Below are 18,425 nucleotides of genomic sequence, written 5' to 3'. Positions count from 1 at the left end.
TCCTGCTGACCTCCACATCAATACTGGACACAGCAGTGACGTGGAGGTTGGCTTGAGGAACCGCTGAACACTGCAAAAAAAAGGTGTTGATTTTCTAACAGAGCATTCGGTTACATGGCAGCCTATAATTTCTAGAAAACTATCAAAGTAGAAACTATATTCACCTAGAGTGCTAGAAAGACTTATATGTATACAGTATATAGAGTCTTTTATAGCACCCTAGGTGTATTTAGCACTACTTTGATGGTTTTCTAGAATTTTTTCACATTTGGTATCAAAACAAATTGCATAGTAGCAGCTTTATTCTTTATATTTGGGGTTCCCCCAGCGTGGATTATTTATTTAACTTTTAGCAGATCATCTCTGCCTTACAGGTACAACTTTTAATAGGAATTTTTAGTTTGCTTTATCAACATTTTATGTACTTTAATCACTTTTACCCTCTTTATGAGCAGGGCATTTATTTGCTATTCAGCACTGCCCTAATTTAAATGGCAATTGCTTGGTCATGCAACGCTGTACCCAAATTATATTTTTAGCATTTTTTTTCACACAGATAGAGCTTTTGTTGGTGGTATTTAATCACCACTGTGTCTTTTTATTTTCTGTTATATAAATGAAAAAATTTAAAAGAACAAAACACAATTTTCTTCATTTTTGTTTAATTTTGAAAATAAATAATCTTTCATCATAAACGTAGGCCAAAATGTATTTTTCTACATTTCTTTGGTAAAATAACCTAGATAGGTGTATTTTATTATTATCCTGTTATAAAGTTATAGAGTATATGATATATATATTTAAAAATTGATCAATCCTGATGTACTGACGGCCTCATTTCTTGAGGCCCTAACATGCCAGGACAGTACAAATGCCCCACAAAGGCCCCTTTTTGGAAAGTAGACAGTCCAAGGTATTTAGTAAGAGGTATGGCAAGTTTTTTATGTTGTAATTTTGTGTCACAATTTTTTTGAAAATGAGGAAATTAAGTAAACTTTTGTTTTTTTCAAATTTTTTTGACACCAGTGCACTACACTGGCATCATATGACAGGTGTGGTGGGGATCGGGGATACTGACTTTTGACAGTATGTAAAAAAAAAAAAAAAAAATCTTACATCATTTTTTATTCAATTTAAAAAAAAATTTTTCCCTTTTTTAATATTTTACAATTTTTTTACATACTATCATCAGAGTAGTTCAGTGTCACCACAGTGATACTGAACTACTCTGGTGGGGTGATTGGGGATTTTTTAATACTGTTATTGCTTATAACAGTGATGATTACTGTTATAAGCAATAGTTAACTGTCATGAATAGCTTTGCATTGATGACAGCTTGCTTTCTGTTGACATGCTGTGATTAGTACAGGGTATCAGGTACTATGTGTAAGCTGTGGGCCAATCACGGCTTTACAACACTAAGCAATCAGTCATGAATGGAAACAATTCATTACTTTGTTTACATTGTAATCATGTAATCACTATGACCAGTCATAGCTAACACATGGTACCCCTACTGAGTGCCGTGATCTGCTGCGTTCACCGAACAATGCAGTCATGGGATCACACCGCTACGCACCCCAAGGAGTGCGCATGTACCAGGTGATGTAACAGTATGTTGCTGTGCCACCCCTAAAAGCGTATGTAATGTTAGCGGGTGGCAAGTGGTTGAAAGAAGCCATTAATGACCTCTGTATTTTCAGGCATTGTGCATTAATTAATTCACAAAGTACATTGCAGTAGCAATGAAGACAATTTTTGTCAATCTGTCAGCAGCACAGTTCACTCTGCTCCCTCCACCCAGCAGTGAGTCAGCTGCTTAGCTCACACTGTTTCTCCTTCTGCAGCTCCTGCTTTGTGTTTACATTAGAGATTAGAAAGCTGCTGCATCACTGCCGGGAAAAGGATACATAATGAAAAAGACTTGAATCACTTCAGTGCTTCTGCTGCAATCTTTGAGGATGAATTGCTCCACAGTGGCAGCATTTACAGAGGTCAGTGAGGGCTTGTCCTAAAGAGCATTTATTGCTTGTAAATGCTTGACTGTCCATAACCTGACCATTGGTTCGCTTTAAACTTCATCGCTATGGCTCGTTTTCACTCCATATATGAGGGTTAGTCACAGTAGACTAATGATCATTGTAGAGAGTTAGTAAATATGTACTGTAATAATCTACTCTGAAAGCAAAAAAAGCCATTATTAAATGGCCAATAAGCATTTCATTCTACTGGTTAAAATACAGAAGAATTACACAATTTAGTCTATTGTTAACAAAATCATGAATAATCATATATTATAAAATTGATGGCACAGTCCTTTAAACAATTGAAGAGACAAATAACTAATAAAGGCAACGGAATACACCATTTTACAAGGAAAGAGAATTGTCAATAATATATACTAATTGAATACTACATTACCAAAGAAAAGTGAACAATCACTAATACAGTATATGGGTACAGTCCATCCTGCAAGTGAAGAGAACAGTAACTAGTGGAGGCAAGGGGTACAGACCAGTCTACAGGAAGAAATAGCAACTGATACACATCATTGATATATACCAGTCTACAGGAGGAAATAGCAACTGATACAAACCAACATATACTGTATACCAGTCTACAGGAAGAAATAACTGATATCGACCATTGATAATTACCAGTCTACACGAGGAAACAGTAACTGAGCCTACAGAAGGCAATAGTAACTGATGCAGACCAGTGATATATACCAGTCTACAGGGGGTAATGGCAACTGATACAAATTATATATACCAACCTACAGGAGGCAATGGCAACAGATACATACCAATGATATGTATCAGTCTACAGGAGGCAATAGAAACTCATACAGATCAATGATTTATACTAGTCTATAAGAGGCAATAGCAACCGATACAGATCAATGGTATATACCAGTCTACAGGAGGAAATAGCAACTGATACAAACCAATGATATATACCAGTCTACAGGAAGAAACCAATCAGTCAATACACAGTCAATCAAAAAGATGCTGAAGAATGATCTGAATGATCATTCAACACAACATTTGGAGCTTCTACCAAATCCACCCAATGTCACCCATGGATCAGTGCCACTAATTCATTTGCAAGAGTTCAGGACACTAGTGGTTCTATAGAAATATCAAAACAACCAGATTGTCAATTTGCTCGGCCAGCAAGGCATGGAGACTGACTACAGGCTAGTCTACAGGAGACAACAGTAACACACCAAAGGTACAGACCGGCCGACAAGCAAAAATTATGTTTGTGGCTAGCGGTAGTTAGTCACATTGAACTGGACAGATAGGCAGATTCTGATTGTCCAAGAATAGGATGGGAAGTGTAAAAGTTGAGGAACCTCTCTGTTCTAATATAATGTAAATATTCCCATTGCACATGTTCTTTGAATAGGCTCAGAGGTAGCAGGTGCTGCAGCAACAGGCAGCTGGAGACGAGAGACTCCACAGGTCAATGTGCATATTTGGCAGCACACCACGAATCATCGATCATACAAAAGTTTTACTGAACAATGAACATGTCACAAAAGACACGGTGCAATGTTTCGGAGCCACACAGGACCCCTTTGTCAGGCATGTGCCTGACAAAGGGGTCCTGTGCGCCTCCGAAACATTGCATCCTGTGTTTTGTGATGTGATCATTCTTCAATAAAACTTTTGCACGATAATCGATGGTCCATGGTGTGCTGGCAAATACAGTTGTGCTCAAAGGTTTGCATCCCCTTTTAGAAATCGTGAAATTCTAGAATTGATATTGAAATGATGACTTATCGTGCCAAAAAGCCCACAGGTAATGTCAGGAGAAATACAGGTACGCACTGACATCATTTCCGATGGCGTGGTGACGTCGTTTCCGGTGTCGGCGCCATTTCTGGAGGGATTGTGGAGCAAGTGGAGCTGCATGCATTTCTTAGCATGAGAACCATGGAAACACACCCATGATATGAGAAAAAGCTGATCTTTGTCATTTTACATGTGAATGGGCATTTTATTTATATTCATGTTATTATTAAAACTGGATTACACTATGGAGGATCTTCTTTGTTTTTAATGGTATCTTAAACGGTTTTGTGGAATCGAGTACCCAGGAGATAGGAGAAGATATTGGAGGGATCTATCCATATGTTCCATCCTTTGATGATACCTTATCGGGTGTATGAGGTCACCTACATAGCTGTTTGGCCCAGTGGGTCGCATCAAGGAGGTGAGGGGCCAGCTTGGCCATCTGTGGATTGACCGCACACTGAGTGGCACTGTGATCACCTCACGGAGTTTTGCTGTGACTTTTCACCATCATTGGCTTTTATGGACTGCTGCACATAGTATTCATTTTATGAGCACCTAACACTGAATATTTATTGTGCATTCTATATGTGATATTTCCATTTATCTCATTTGTATTTTAGTATAGGTTGTTAGCGCTCCACTATTTTTTGTATTTTTAGGAGAAATACAGGTTGCTCTGGAAAAAGGCATTGTGGTTGTTTGAAGGAGCACAGTACGACGATACTTTAACAAAAATAAGCTGCACGATCGAGCTGTCAGAAAAAAAAGCCTTTACTGTACCAAAGCCACAAAAAACACGGTTACATAAGGCCCGACAACACATTAACATGCCTCACAGCCACAACCGAAAGTGCTATGTTTGGCAAGGGGTCAACAGTGACAAGAATACCATCCCCACTGTGAAGCATGGTGGTGGCCCACTGATGTTTTGGAGATGTGTGAGCTCTAAAGGCATAGGGAATCTTGTGAAAATTGATGGCAAGATGAATGCAGCATGTTATCAAAAATACTGGCAAACAATTTGCATTCTTCTGCACGAAAGCTGTGCATGGGACGCTCTTGGACTTTCCAGCATGAAAATAACCCTAAGCACAAGGCCAGGTTGACCCTCCAGTGGTTACAGTAGAAAAGGTGAAGGTTCTGGAGTGGCCATCACAGTCTCCTGACCTTAATATCGTCGAGCCACTCTGGGGAGATCTCAAACGTGCAGTTCATACAAGAAGACCAAAGACTTTGAATGACCTGGAGGCATTTTGCCAAGACGAATGGGCAGCTAAACCACCTGCAAGAATTTGGGGCCTCATGGACAACTATTACTAATGACTACATGCTGTCATTGATGCTAAAGGGGGCAATACACAGTATTAAGAACTAAGGGTTGGCAGACTTTTGAACTGGGATCCTTTCATTTGTTTACTTTTCACCATGTTTTGTTTTATGATTGTGCCATTCTGTTATCACGTACAGATGAATATGAATCCCATAAGAAATGAGAATATGAATCCCAAAAGAAATGAGAATATGAATCCCATAAGAAATGAGAATATGAATCCCAAAAGAAATAAAAGAAATGTGTTTTTCCTGCTCACTCATGTTTTCTTTAAAAATGGTATATACTGTATACAAACTTTTGAGCACAACTGTACATTGATCTCCCTGTTCCAGTTACTGTACATAATCCCATTCTTGGTGGCTGGGGTCTGCACATGTGTTAATCATTTGATTTACATGGCTGGCAGTGATAAATACCGGGGTATGTTCTTGATACTCTTTAGAACAGAAGATTGGTTTGGAAAACCTCCAAAAAATCATCAATACACAACAACTCCAGCTGAATGTGACTAACTACTAGCTATATCATGACCTGGATAAATGAGAACCTTCAAAAACAGTAAAGATTGTGGTAAAATAAATAATTAACCAAAGAAAAGTAAAAAAAAAAAAACATGTAAGTAAAATGAAAACGTAAAGTATATCTAAAGCCAAAACTTTATTTTCTTCTTTGGATTGCGTAGGGAATGGTGAAGATCCATGTTTTTGTCATCTGGATATCTTTTAGATTTCCCTTCACATTTCACCTTCAGGAAATCTCTCCAAGTGAGCGGAACCTACTTCTTAGATGGTTTTCACTGGTACAAGTGTTCATAATGGAAGATTTCCCCTCTATTCCTGTTCTGGTGACAACCCAAAATTTTTTATTTCTCTTCACTTCCAATCTAGGCAACAGCGCTCATCAGGACAAATAGAGAATGAATGTAATGGGACAAAAACAACAATAGAAGCTTGACACAGGTTCTAACCCTTCCCTACTCTATGTAAAAGCAAAACAAAAACGTTTTGGCTTTATATACACTTTACCTGCAAACACAAGAGATGAAGTGACTACCTGGAGGACACAGCCGGTCCCCTGTGGGGCTGCAGGTTCTCTGGTAACCAAACGAACTGAAAAGAATCTGATGGGAATGTGGAGGTGGCATTAAGCAATGGAAGGAGTGGTGCATGCCACCATTTGGCACTGTCGCCCTGTGCACCATCAGCTGTGGCCTGGGGGTCCCCATGTAGTATGAGCCCCAGGAACCTACAGGCAAAACGGCAACAGAAGAGATAAAACAAAATGTGACAGTAACAAAACAGAGCAGAATGTATGCAAATAAATGAAACAACAAAAGCATGATAATCATAATGGAGCAGAACACAGGAAAATAACGAATCAATAAAATTGGGTGATGGAAAAAGGAAAATCTACAATAAAGAAACAAAAGACAACATAAACACAGACCAAGATAAATGAATGGGATTTTTCTATGCCTAGATGGGGGATTGCTGTATTTTGGAAAGGTCATGTGATCAGCAACGAACAACGCTACTGGGCTCTTTTATTGTCAAGGGTAAAGCTGTCACCTGTATAGTCCAATCATCTGCGGCTGGGGCCTTCCCCAGCTGCATGTATACATGCCCTCTGTGTGGTGGTAGAGCGGGGAGTTTCCTGACCGCAGATAATGGGCCCGCAGAGGTGGCAGCTTCTAGGCGTGCTGGCACACACAGGTTCGGATCCTAGTCTGAACACACCCAAACTCATTTTTAATAGAAATCAATAAGACTTCCATTTCTATGAATTTTAAGTATCCAGAACAATGAAGTCTGATTGAATCAGTCATCTCGTAACTTTCTATGGCCTGGTTCACACTACTGCAATTTGTATTCCAATTTCATGCGACTTGATGTGATTTTGAAGTGACTTTGATGCGACTTTCATATCTCTGTGTTGAGGGAGCGAGGATGTGCCTGGGAGGAGAGTTAATGAAAAAAAAAATATTGAAATCGCTTTCAAAGTTGCTTCAGGATCACATCAAATCACATGCAGAAGCAATTTCTGAAGTCTATGGGGCCAAAATTGCTCTGGAGTTGCACCAAAGCAGCACATGAACCTTTTCCAAAATTGCTCCATGCTACGTCGCATTGGTAGGAATGGGCACCTTTGAATATAGCATGATTTCCCTTTTTATGAGATTCTGTGCGACTCAGGTCACATCTGAAATCGAGCAAGTGTGAACCAGGCCAATGACTCTTAGGGGCTCCAGCAGCAAAATGTCTTTGCTAGAACTCCTAGTTCTGCTTCTTCAAGAGTCCCTGCTCCTCCTGTTAAATTTTTCATAATATAAAATATCCAGCAGGGAGCGTTTGATTCCTTCATAATGGTCACAGCAGATGTGCAGATCCTGGAGCACTTTGCAGACATCACCTCTAAAGATGGGCTCAGGTACGTTTGGATCGTAGTCTAAACCCACTTGAGCTATCCCACCCGGAAGCTGTCACTGCATATTGGCAATCATAAGCAACCAGGGCATTCCATCCCAGCTGCACATACACAAGAGGCGTGTATACATGCAGCTATGGGGCCACTTCTGATTAATGGTGCGCAGCATCAGCTTCCTCGCAGGAGAGCTCACGTGGGTTCGGTGCTCGGACTAAGTTCTGAACATGCCTGAGCTCACCACCAGACTTCCTGAAAGGTGTAAGACACAGAATGTTTTAAGTGGATCTAAACCCAATCACAAAAATCCCATGTAAGCTTTAACATGAAATTTAAAAAGTTCTTTTCACTTTTTTGCAGTTATTGGGGGGGGGGGGGGGACAACTGTCTCCTAATGGAGCTCCTGCATTTTCATTCTGTCACTCGTATTCCTGATCAAGACTACAGGTGGCCATACTAAACCACATTGTGCAGGCATGTCCTGCCATTGTCACTATTAAGAAGCCAGTCAATGGCAATCATGTACAGCCGCCGCTGGAGCCAGTGCATGTAGACGTGAAGCGACTGAAGGGGGCTGCAGGAGATCAGCAGCATTGAGATGAAAAAAAAATGGATGAAAAGAAGGTGAAAACAAGTATTTTATCCAAAAAAAAAAACAGCAATTGTTTATTGTACATGTATATCATAGGTGAAAGATTTAGCAAAGTAAAAGTTTAGCAGATAGGGCTTAGATATATTTTAAAGCATCCCAACAGAATGACATTTATTTTCCTAAAGCACTGCCCTTTTTTCCATAAAATTCTGTTTTCATCTTGGCAATAGTGCTACTGATCTCTTGCAGCCTCTTTCAGGCTTGTCCTATCTACATTCGCACCTACCAGCTTCGGCTGCGCATCTTTCTTGAAAGTAAGAACTGTCAGACCATACTTGCTAAAGGTGTGTTGGCATAGTCTTTGCATGTCTTTTCCATCAGGGGTCCATGTAATAGGGTGACAACGCAAGAACACGACTAGGAGACTGTTGTCACCCCATAACAGGAAATGCCTGAACAGGGATCTTTATGGTGGGATCATCAGGTATTATTTCAGAGAAAGCTGCAGACTGAAAATGACTGTTGAAAATATATTAAAGGCTAAGTTCATCTTTTAAAAAAAAAAATGTATGCATATTGAGAACTACAAGCTGTCAGCTGCAAAGGCTGTCGGTAGTTGTAGTTCATTCATTTACAAAACTCTGTGAATTAATGACGTAGCCGTGTGGGCGAAACCCCACATGGCCCTGTTCGTTTCAAATTATGATAGCAGGTGTGGGGAGAAGATACTCAGCCTGCTCTCACACTGAGAAGGGGAATCGGGGAGAGGCTGCAGAAGCGGGATTGTTCTGCCTCCAGCATGGAAATTCAGTGTTGCCCTGCCTGCAGTATTAAATTTGGTCACTAGATGGAGTCCAGAATAAATTTACTGTTTTACAGAAACTAGAGTCTGTTTAACCTTATTAAAAAAAAGATCCCTCATTCTAAGAAAAGAAAACAGATGAATCCTGGGAACTCAGACTCCATCTCAAAGACAGAGAAAAAGGAACCAGCTATAATTCTCTGCAGCACATGTCATGTACTGAACGTACACCCCCTACAGGCAGCATCGCTGGTGAGCATGGACTTATTGACATCTACAGCCTAATCATTTCACTTTGTGTTATAATAGACAGGACAGAGCTACAGACAATGAATAATAAAAGTCCACAAACACTCTATGCCAAATCCTCTGTACATATCATAATTCCCACTTGGTGATAAATGTATCATAGTGGGAATTATGATATGTACAGAGGATTTGGCATAGAATGTTTGTGGACTTTTATTATTCATTGTCTGTAGCGCAGTCCTGTCTATTATATTGCTTTTTAGATATGTGGTGTGATCATATGAGGACTTAGCGGCAGCAGATTATCCTACTCATCCATTTATTCATATATTATTGTATACTCTTATTGCGCACAGGTTGCTTTTATTATATCACTGTGTTTGTATATTTCATACATGTATTATATGTACTTTATAAATGTTTTTTTCAATAGCTTCACCCACTCTGTTTTGTTAATAAAGCTTCAAGATTGTATTGTCTGGCTTATTATAGAACAGGATTTAGCTGCATGTCGAGTTACACACAGGAGAATGGGTCGCAAGGACAGAACAGGGAACTTGTTAAATGTTCTACCCTAAAAACAGGTGGAACATGGAACATGTTCCCAAAGGTGAACTTAGCCTTTACCATAGCAAAGCCCACATGAGACTTTCATTATTGGGTTTAAATCTTTTTTTTTTTTTTAACTCTCCAGTATTGACCAAAAAACTGAACTGCTTGCTTGGAGTTTATGTGCTCCAGTGCCAATAGGAGTAAAATGGTACCGGATGATTTTTTTCTTAAATATCCATTTTGTCCAAATTCTGGGATTTGTTCTGCTCTGCTCTAACATTCCTCCCAAAGTAGATAGCAATATTCTGATCTGGACACATCCAGACCGGCCCATGTGTTGAACAAATGTTTCATATAACTGAAATAATTTGGAAAGGATCTAATTACTCTAGCAGATATATTAGGCTTCTGATCACAGATGAAACAGCCCCCATGTTGCCATGTAAATCTGAATTAACAAGACTAACCGTTCATAACAAAAACTTCACATTGCAGCAGTAATTAAACACATGCTATCAGGATGTAGCCAAAGTGTAACAAAAGTGATAAAATAAAGCAAAACCAAAAAAATGTGTAACATTGAGCACCGTGCGCCACTAATAGAAGAAATTGTGAGAATAAACCTTTGGGGGGGGGGGGGGGGTTATGTACTAAAACTAGAGAGTGCAAGATCTGGTGCAACGATGCATAGAAACCAATCAACTTCCAGCTTTTATTGTCAAAGCTTTATTGAACAAGATGAAGATAAAAGCTGATTGGCTACCATGCACCGCTGCACCAGATTTAGCACTCTCTAGTTTTAGTAAATGACCCCTGAAGCTTTATTCTCACTATTTCTTCTATTAGTGGCGCACAGCGCTCAATGTTTAGTAAATCTACCCCTTTGTATCTATCAAACAAAGAGTACGTATGAGCACACTGATATGGTACAATTCCTGAAAGAAAGGAGAGGCTTTGCCTGTTCGTTTGGTGATGGCCTCAACAAGATTGGATGGAAAGTAGCCCACTCTGTCATTGCCCGTCCGGTTGTCATGGATGCAACCTTTCCACCGACCGTCAGGATGCTGTTCCAAGACCTGCCAGCAGGGGGAGAAGGAGAGGAAGCACATGCAGGAATTAGAGAAGCTTTCATCATAATTATTTTATTTTTTAATTTATTTCAGGTACTTATATAGCACCGTCAATTTACAGAGCACTTTACACACATATATATATATATATATATATATTGTACATTCACATCAGTCCCTAACCCTCAAGGGGTGTACAATCTAAGGTTCCTAACTTAAATTCATACATACACATACTAGGGACAATTTAGACAGGATCTGATTAACCTATCAGCATGTCTTTGGAATGTGGGAGGAAACCAGAGTACCTGGAGGAAACCCACAAAGGCACAGGGAGAACATGCAAACTCCAGGCAGGTGGTGCCATGGTTGGGATTCAAACCAACGACCCTAGTACTGCCAGGCGGAAGTGCTCATCATTTAGCCACCGTGCTGCTCCACAGCAACAACAGTGTGCTTAAAAATTATAGAACTTTGACAAAAAATGGGATGTTTGGAAAACTCATAGACATTTACTGTCTGACCAATGATTATTCATGCTTTAATTGATGGTGTCTTTCTGTTGGTGGCTTTATTGCTCTGCCTACCTTAATAATGTACTTAACTTGTATGTTCTACATAACTGTACCTTTTGGAAGGAATATTACAGATGTGCCTTTTTTCTATTTTATGTTATACCTTATGCTGTTAATCTGTTTTTGCAGTCTATTTCTTAATAAATAAAAACGTTTGTAAAAAAAACAAAAATAGAACTTTGTTGTAATGATGATGGTACATAGGATCTGGTACATATAACAAGCTCCAGCTGAATATTCTGTATGAAGTGTGATATATTTAATGTTTAGAAGCTCCTTAAAAGCGGTGCTAACGTGCTCTTTGCTAATGGAACACATTACAAATCAAAAAGCTTATAGTGGAATTCCAGCGGCACCCACGGGGAAGAGGGGAGCACCCTGACAACGGCTGGTTATGCCTGGGGCAGTGATGTCACCCATAGGCTTCAAAGACCCATCAGTTGTCAGAGCTCCCGCCTCTCCCCTGCAGCGACGCTGACTGGCACAGGGAAGCAGGATTACATCACTGAAGCAGCCTGCAAACAGGTTAAGTATATGCATCTTTCTTACATGGGATAGTATGTATAGGAATTAATATTATTTATTTCAGGTACTTATACAGAGCCGTCAATTTACGCAGCGCTTTACATATATATTGTACATTCACATCAGTCCCTAACCCTCAAGGGGCGTACAATCTAAGGTCCCTAACTCACATTCATACATACACATACTAGGGACAATTTAGACAGGAGCCAATTAACCTCCCAGCATGTCTTTGGAGTGTGGGAGGAAACCGGAGTACCCAGAGGAAACCCACGCAGGCACAGGGAGAACATGCAAACTCCAGGCAGGTGGTGCCATGGCTGGGATTCGAACCAACAACCCCAGTACTGCCAGGCAAATTAGGAGGGGAAAGGGTACAGTTTTAGGAGTAGTTAGATAAAACTTGGAATTCTACTTAAAATCTTTCTGTGAATATACAAATTAGTATTAAGTTGTAACTTTATCATTAAAAAGTGGCACTTAAGTTCTAGAGTGACTTTGTATTGGCATTATGATGGCATTGGTCTGCTTTAGGCTGCACCATTGTAACTTTGTAGCAAGGTGAGAGGCGGCAGCAGGGGATGATCTGTGTCACACTTTTTTAAACACAGCCAATAACTGCTCAGGCACCAGAATTTACAGTGCATGACTTTGTAATCTCTAAGCCAGTATTTCAGTCCAGGAAGTAGCTGCTGAACCTGAATGATACCTCAGCAGATGAAGGCATTGTCTGAGGGAGCAAACATGGGAGGAACACTGCTCCCGGTGAACAGAAAGACCAATCCATATCAATGGGTATACGAGTGCTAGGTGGTAAAGAGAAAGCAGCTGACATAAAGGCAAAACCTCTGAACCTTCACAAAAGGTGGATTCTTTTCCTGCTGCATGCTTATTTCTGAGAGTGATCCCCCTGCTGGTTGAATCTGATATCTGGAGAGTGATCCCCCTGCTGGATGGATGAGTGTTCCTGATACCTGGAGAGTGATCCCCCTGCTGGTTGAATCTAACACCTGATATCTGGAGAGTGATCCCCCTGCTGGATGGATGAGTGTTCCTGATACCTGGAGAGTGATCCCCCTGCTGGTTGAATCTAACACCTGATACCTGGAGAGTGATCCCCCTGATGGTTGAATCTGATACCTGGAGAGTGATCCCCCTGCAGGATGGATGAGTGTTCCTGATACCTGGAGAGTGATCCCCCTGTTGGATGGATGAGTGTTCCTGATACCTGGAGAGTGATCCCCCTGCTGGTTGAATCTGACACCTGATACCCGGAGAGTGATCCTCCTGCTGGTTGAATCTGACACCTGATACCTGGAGAGTGATCCCCCTGCAGGATGGATGAGTGTTCCTGATACCTGGAGAGTGATCCCCCTGCTGGATAGATGAGTGTTCCTGATACCTGGAGAGTGATCCCTCTGCTGGTTGAATCTGACACCTGATACCTGGAGAGTGATCCCCCTGCTGGATAGATGAGTGTTCCTGATACCTGGAGAGTGATCCCCCTGCTGGATAGATGAGTGTTCCTGATACCTGGAGAGTGATCCCCCTGCTGGATAGATGAGTGTTCCTGATACCTGGAGAGTGATCCCTCTGCTGGTTGAATCTGATACCTGGAGAGTGATCCTCCTGCTGGTTGAATCTGACACCTGATACCTGGAGAGTGATCCCCCTGCTGGATAGATGAGTGTTCCTGATACCTGGAGAGTGATCCCCCTGCTGGATGGATGAGTGTTCCTGATACCTGGAGAGTGATCCCTCTGCTGGTTGAATCTGATACCTGGAGAGTGATCCCTCTGCTGGTTGAATCTGATACCTGGAGAGTGATCCCCCTGCTGGATGGATGAGTGTTCCTGATACCTGGAGAGTGATCCCCCTGCTGGTTGAATCTGACACCTGATACCTGGAGAGTGATCCCCCTGCTGGATGGATGAGTGTTCCTGATCAATGGAGAGTGATGACCATTTGATTACATGTCTTTCGGTTGGTTTGCCAGATGATCCTTTGATTCTCACCTTCCTTATCCAGAGGACGAGGATTGGTCAAATTACTCAAATGCGCATAACATTGCGCTGTCTGGTTAGTGCAATGTATACTCATTTCATTATCTCTGGAGTCACGGATTTCACCTTAATTTAGAGCTTTGGACTTATATGTCATTTTTACTGTTTATCCATTATTTATGTCACTTCTTGCACAGCTAACGTCCTAAAACGTTCGTCTCACTTCAATATATATTATGTGTGGATTTTGAATTGTTTACACTTAATGTTTATTAGGATTTTAGCTCTGCATTTATTTACCAGAAAGACCAATTTTAACAACGATCCCTTCTAATAGGTATTGGCCCGGCTCGCCACCATGAAGGACCAAGAAGATAGACGGCTGCACACTGCAACAGGATACTGTACAATGCTTCTTTATTCCAAAAATGACAGATAATACAGCACAGGATTCCAAGGATGCTAACGCTCTTCACACAACTTAGCGCATTTAGCATCAACTTGTGTGAAACGCGTTAACATCCTTGTAATCCTGTGCTGTATTATCTGTCATTTTTGGAATAAAAAAACATTGTACAGTATCCTGTTGCGATGTAGAATCATCTCCTTTATCTTCATGGTCAGTGGGATTATTGTGCTCTCTGTAAGAGGTCATTAAAGACCTTCAGGTGTTACACTAACACATTACTGATCCACTTTAACCTCCCTAGCGGTCTGATTAAGTCCTACAATAAAAAAAATACATATTTCCATGCAAAAAAATGTACCGCTTTGAGCACAAAATTAAGTACATATTTTTTTTGCATGGAAATATGTATTTTTTTTATTGTAGGCTGTAATTTTTAGGAATAACTCACTGAAATCTGTCCGAACAAGAGTCTAGTAAACATCCCGGATATGATAAAATTTGAAACACGAAATCATAAATTATAATATAATAAATAATCATAAACAATAATAATATAATAATAATAAATTTAATTCAATAATATAATCAAACCAAAAACACTGAAATCTGAAATATAGCGCCAAGTTCGCACATCGCTGAGCAAAGTCACAAAATCGTTTTCAGTGTCTGATGAGGAATTTCCCCCACGAATCATTATCACTCAATTCTGCAAGTGGTTCTGATTTACTATCGCTGTTCTCTAGTCGGTCTAAAACCGCTTTTGACCTAAAGGGATGCTTTTTGGACGCCATGGACGTTTCTCAGTTTCCAGGCAGAAAGATCAGTAAAAATGCAGGCAGGGCGCCGGACAAAGCACTCGGGACAAAATGTATGTGAAATGGTTTGCTACAGTAATGTTGTACTATGTGATTTTAGTGAATTTAGTGAATGTCACTTTTTGTCATTTTCAAATTTCCTGCCGTTCCGTCCCCCGTACGTCCCGACGCTCGCAGGGAACGGAACCCGGAAGACAGATGCCAGCATTGGCCGGATTACATTGCCGGGGACACTGCAGGAGGGACATCGCGGGAACGCAGGACAAGGTAAGTGATGGAGGGATCGCGGAGCAGCGCCGCATGGTGAGCCCGAGTGTAGCTCGGGGTTACCGCTTGTGGTACTGAAACTTTACCCCGAGATACACTCGGGAATACCGCCAGGGGGGTTAAGTAATCTGAGGTTTATGATTTGCCTGGAACATGTAAAAATAAGCAGACATTGAGCCTCCTATTGAGGGAAAAACTTACAAAGTAAGTTGTCTCTGGAAGCATGTGAAAGTCCTCTATTGGCAACCATTTCCATGGTTTCTTTGCCAGAACTCTGTTCATTAAATGTTTCAGCAAAAATAGATAGAGTCACCATAGATACTGCCAAGGAAGAACTTTCACTTGTTTCTATAGTCAAATCGAATGCAAGAGGAATTGGTGAAGCATTGCAAGAAAGTGAAGAGAAGAAGCAGACTGCATGTTACCCACAGGAGTATACATGTCTGCTATGTCACCCTTTTCACAGGTAAGCCTTTTACAGATATACATGACCATTATCAGATTTATCCTTTACGTAATACAATTTGTGCATTAATTCATTTAGTGGCTCTTTGAAGAAGGACTTACCGTGATCACATCTCCCATTTTAATATTAAGACTGGTCAAATCATAATTATTGCAGTAATCCTTCAATGCCCTGACCTGCAGAGCTGCAGAAGCTTCTGGTAAAGAAAGAGAAGAGAAAGATTTGAGGATTTGAGAGCTTTCTGCCTGCAGAGCAGTAATGCCCTAATGTCTAGTTGTCACCAGAGAAAGCACAAAGTCAAAATCACCCAATCAAATAATGTCAATTATGAGTTAGGCTCCATGTACACTGCAGCTGATAAACTCACGTTTAGGAGCTTTTCTGCGTTTTTTTCAGCAGCCCCTGAACTCTCCCTAATGTTTTCCTATGTGTCCATGTACACATCTTCGTTTACAGTCGTTTACAGGCAGTTGAGTTTACAGTCGTTTTTTTTAAAGCACCAAACTTGCGTTCAGGAGTAGATTTTATCAGCATTTCAAACGCTTGTGAACCCATGTAAACTTGGCTAACCGCATTTATAAGTGTTTGCGTTTGGAAAGTTTTTTAACGCTTCCATTTCCAGATGCTGTCCAGAGCCTTTTTTCATCATGAAAAGTGTTTTCCCGGTACTCAAATGGACCCGGTACACCATACTTTGAGGTTTCGCATGAAAGAAAATATGTTAGACACTGCTGCAATAATGTCTGCACAGAAATGAGCCGGAACACATCCAAACACCACAAAATAAAAACACAGCTAATCTCAACAAATACTGCTCTCTCTGCTTCTGCTCTCTCTCTATTTCACTCAAAATGTCTGAAATAGTTCATTTTTTACAGTTTTTCAGTGCATTCTGGGCATTTTGGAAGGTCTCCTAAGGTTATCTTTAAAAAAACGCTTCTAAACGCAAACGCTCATAAATGCGCATAAACGCAATATGCAAGCATGGCTAAACAGACGTTTTTTAACCTACGTTTTCCAGCAGTCAGTTTCCATCGTTCAGAAGTGTCCCGTGTACATGGAGCCGTATGCTTTTAGAGCAGGGTAGTTGGTAAGAGCTTACAGGACCCAGACTCCATATATAGGGCACTATGTGCATGATTGTACATTGTGCCAAAACACTGGTTTGCTGTACTGCCTCTAATGCTGGACACAAGGCTTCCAATACAATTTGTTGTCAGACATTACAGGTCTAACAGAAAATAGGAAATCTGTCTCTCAGACTGAATGACGGTCCTCCCAATACTAATGCACTCTCTTAGACATGACCAAGTAATGCTTAAGAACCCCTCAACAGTTTCAGATCAAAGGCTCAGAGCCAGGGGCGGACTGACCATTCGAGCACTCGGGCACTGCCCAAGGGCCCGGGGTCAGTAGGGGGCCCCATGAGATGCCCCTGGTACTTTTTTCATAGGCTTTTTTGGGTGAGGGCAAGGACACAGGGGCCCCATGATCCCCTATTGCCCGGGGGCCCCATGAGTTGTCAGTCCACCCCTGCTCAGAGCACTCGGGAGCAGACCCGAGGTGTGTGTCCTTATTTACAGGGCCCAGCAACTGTCCTTCTTGGGCTGTAACAAATATCAGATATATATCAGAATATATAGAATCCATGTTAAAGTCTAACTGCAGCTTTACGTTCTAAACTCTCATCATTCCTATGGAGTTTCCAAGTAGGGAGCCTACATATCTTGAGTATGTGGTTAGGAGCGCCTAGTAAAACATGGTCAAAATGACATTAAGGTTCATTTGAATTGGTTATTTGAACATAAACGTCAGATATAGCCAACGTGTTTTGGAAGCATAGGCTCCCCCATATTCTGGTTCAATAATATTTATTGGGTTTTCAAGACAGAATAAATTGGGCACCAATTTCACCAACGTAGGGGCTAACGAAGAAGAATCCCATAGGTTCCCCCATCTTCAATGACTGAGCAAATGGGGGCTTGGATTTCATTTGGCTGCCTTCACTATACTCAGGTCAAGTTGATGCTCAGCCCAAATACAGGCTATAAAGTGCATTTCTTCCTGATTCCATTACATATTGTTGCTCAAGCCCTGAAGAAAAGGGGGTCCATTCCCCAGAAACACATTGGCTATATCTGACATTTTAGGATTTGGTCGTGTGATGAGCATTCTCCCCATTTTGACCAGAGAGGTGGGCAGCTGAGGACCTTACTCAGGTCTACACACACCTACTGATATCATAGGTTTATATTCACCCCTGTTTTGGATTTATGTCAAAACCTATTTTCGGCCCTATTGGTCCAGCACAACCGCAAACCTACCAGTCTGGAACCTCCATAGGAATGAATGGCTCAATAGGAATAAATAGAGGTGCAGGCCTGAGAGTACATGTGCAGGTCTGGCTGGGAACAATTTAATAAGAGACTGTGCAATCTAGTGTGTGATAACTGGGACAGCTGAACATAAAAATAGGAGGGGGCAGGAAGGACAATGATACAAGTACAAAAGAGCCATGCTGTATTATCTCTGAAATATTCCTC

At 41.0% G+C, this 18,425-nt stretch overlaps 1 protein-coding gene across 4 annotated transcripts in view; it reads right to left on the bottom strand.

Moving 5' to 3' along the window:
• Positions 1–18,425, bottom strand: part of CASKIN1 (CASK interacting protein 1) — a 384,147-nt gene that overhangs the window by 61,439 nt on the left and 304,283 nt on the right. For 2 of the 4 annotated variants that reach the window (XM_089686798.1, XM_089686800.1), the window contains exons 9-10: positions 15,984–16,078; positions 10,711–10,828 (exon numbers count right to left, since the gene is read on the bottom strand). In XM_089686798.1, the coding sequence (XP_089542924.1) occupies positions 10,711–10,828; positions 15,984–16,078 (213 nt within the window). Of the gene's footprint in view, positions 1–6,189; positions 6,382–10,710; positions 10,829–15,983; positions 16,079–18,425 lie in introns of all 4 variants that reach the window. The other 2 variants (XM_089686801.1, XM_089686799.1) reach the window with 2 other exon arrangements.

Source organism: Staurois parvus, unplaced genomic scaffold (genome assembly GCF_062004578.1).
Source record: "Staurois parvus isolate SC_StPar_1 unplaced genomic scaffold, SC_StPar_1.0 ptg000412l, whole genome shotgun sequence".
In the NCBI taxonomy this organism is placed as follows: domain Eukaryota; kingdom Metazoa; phylum Chordata; class Amphibia; order Anura; family Ranidae; genus Staurois; species Staurois parvus.
This window is presented reverse-complemented; position numbering and strand designations above follow the sequence as displayed.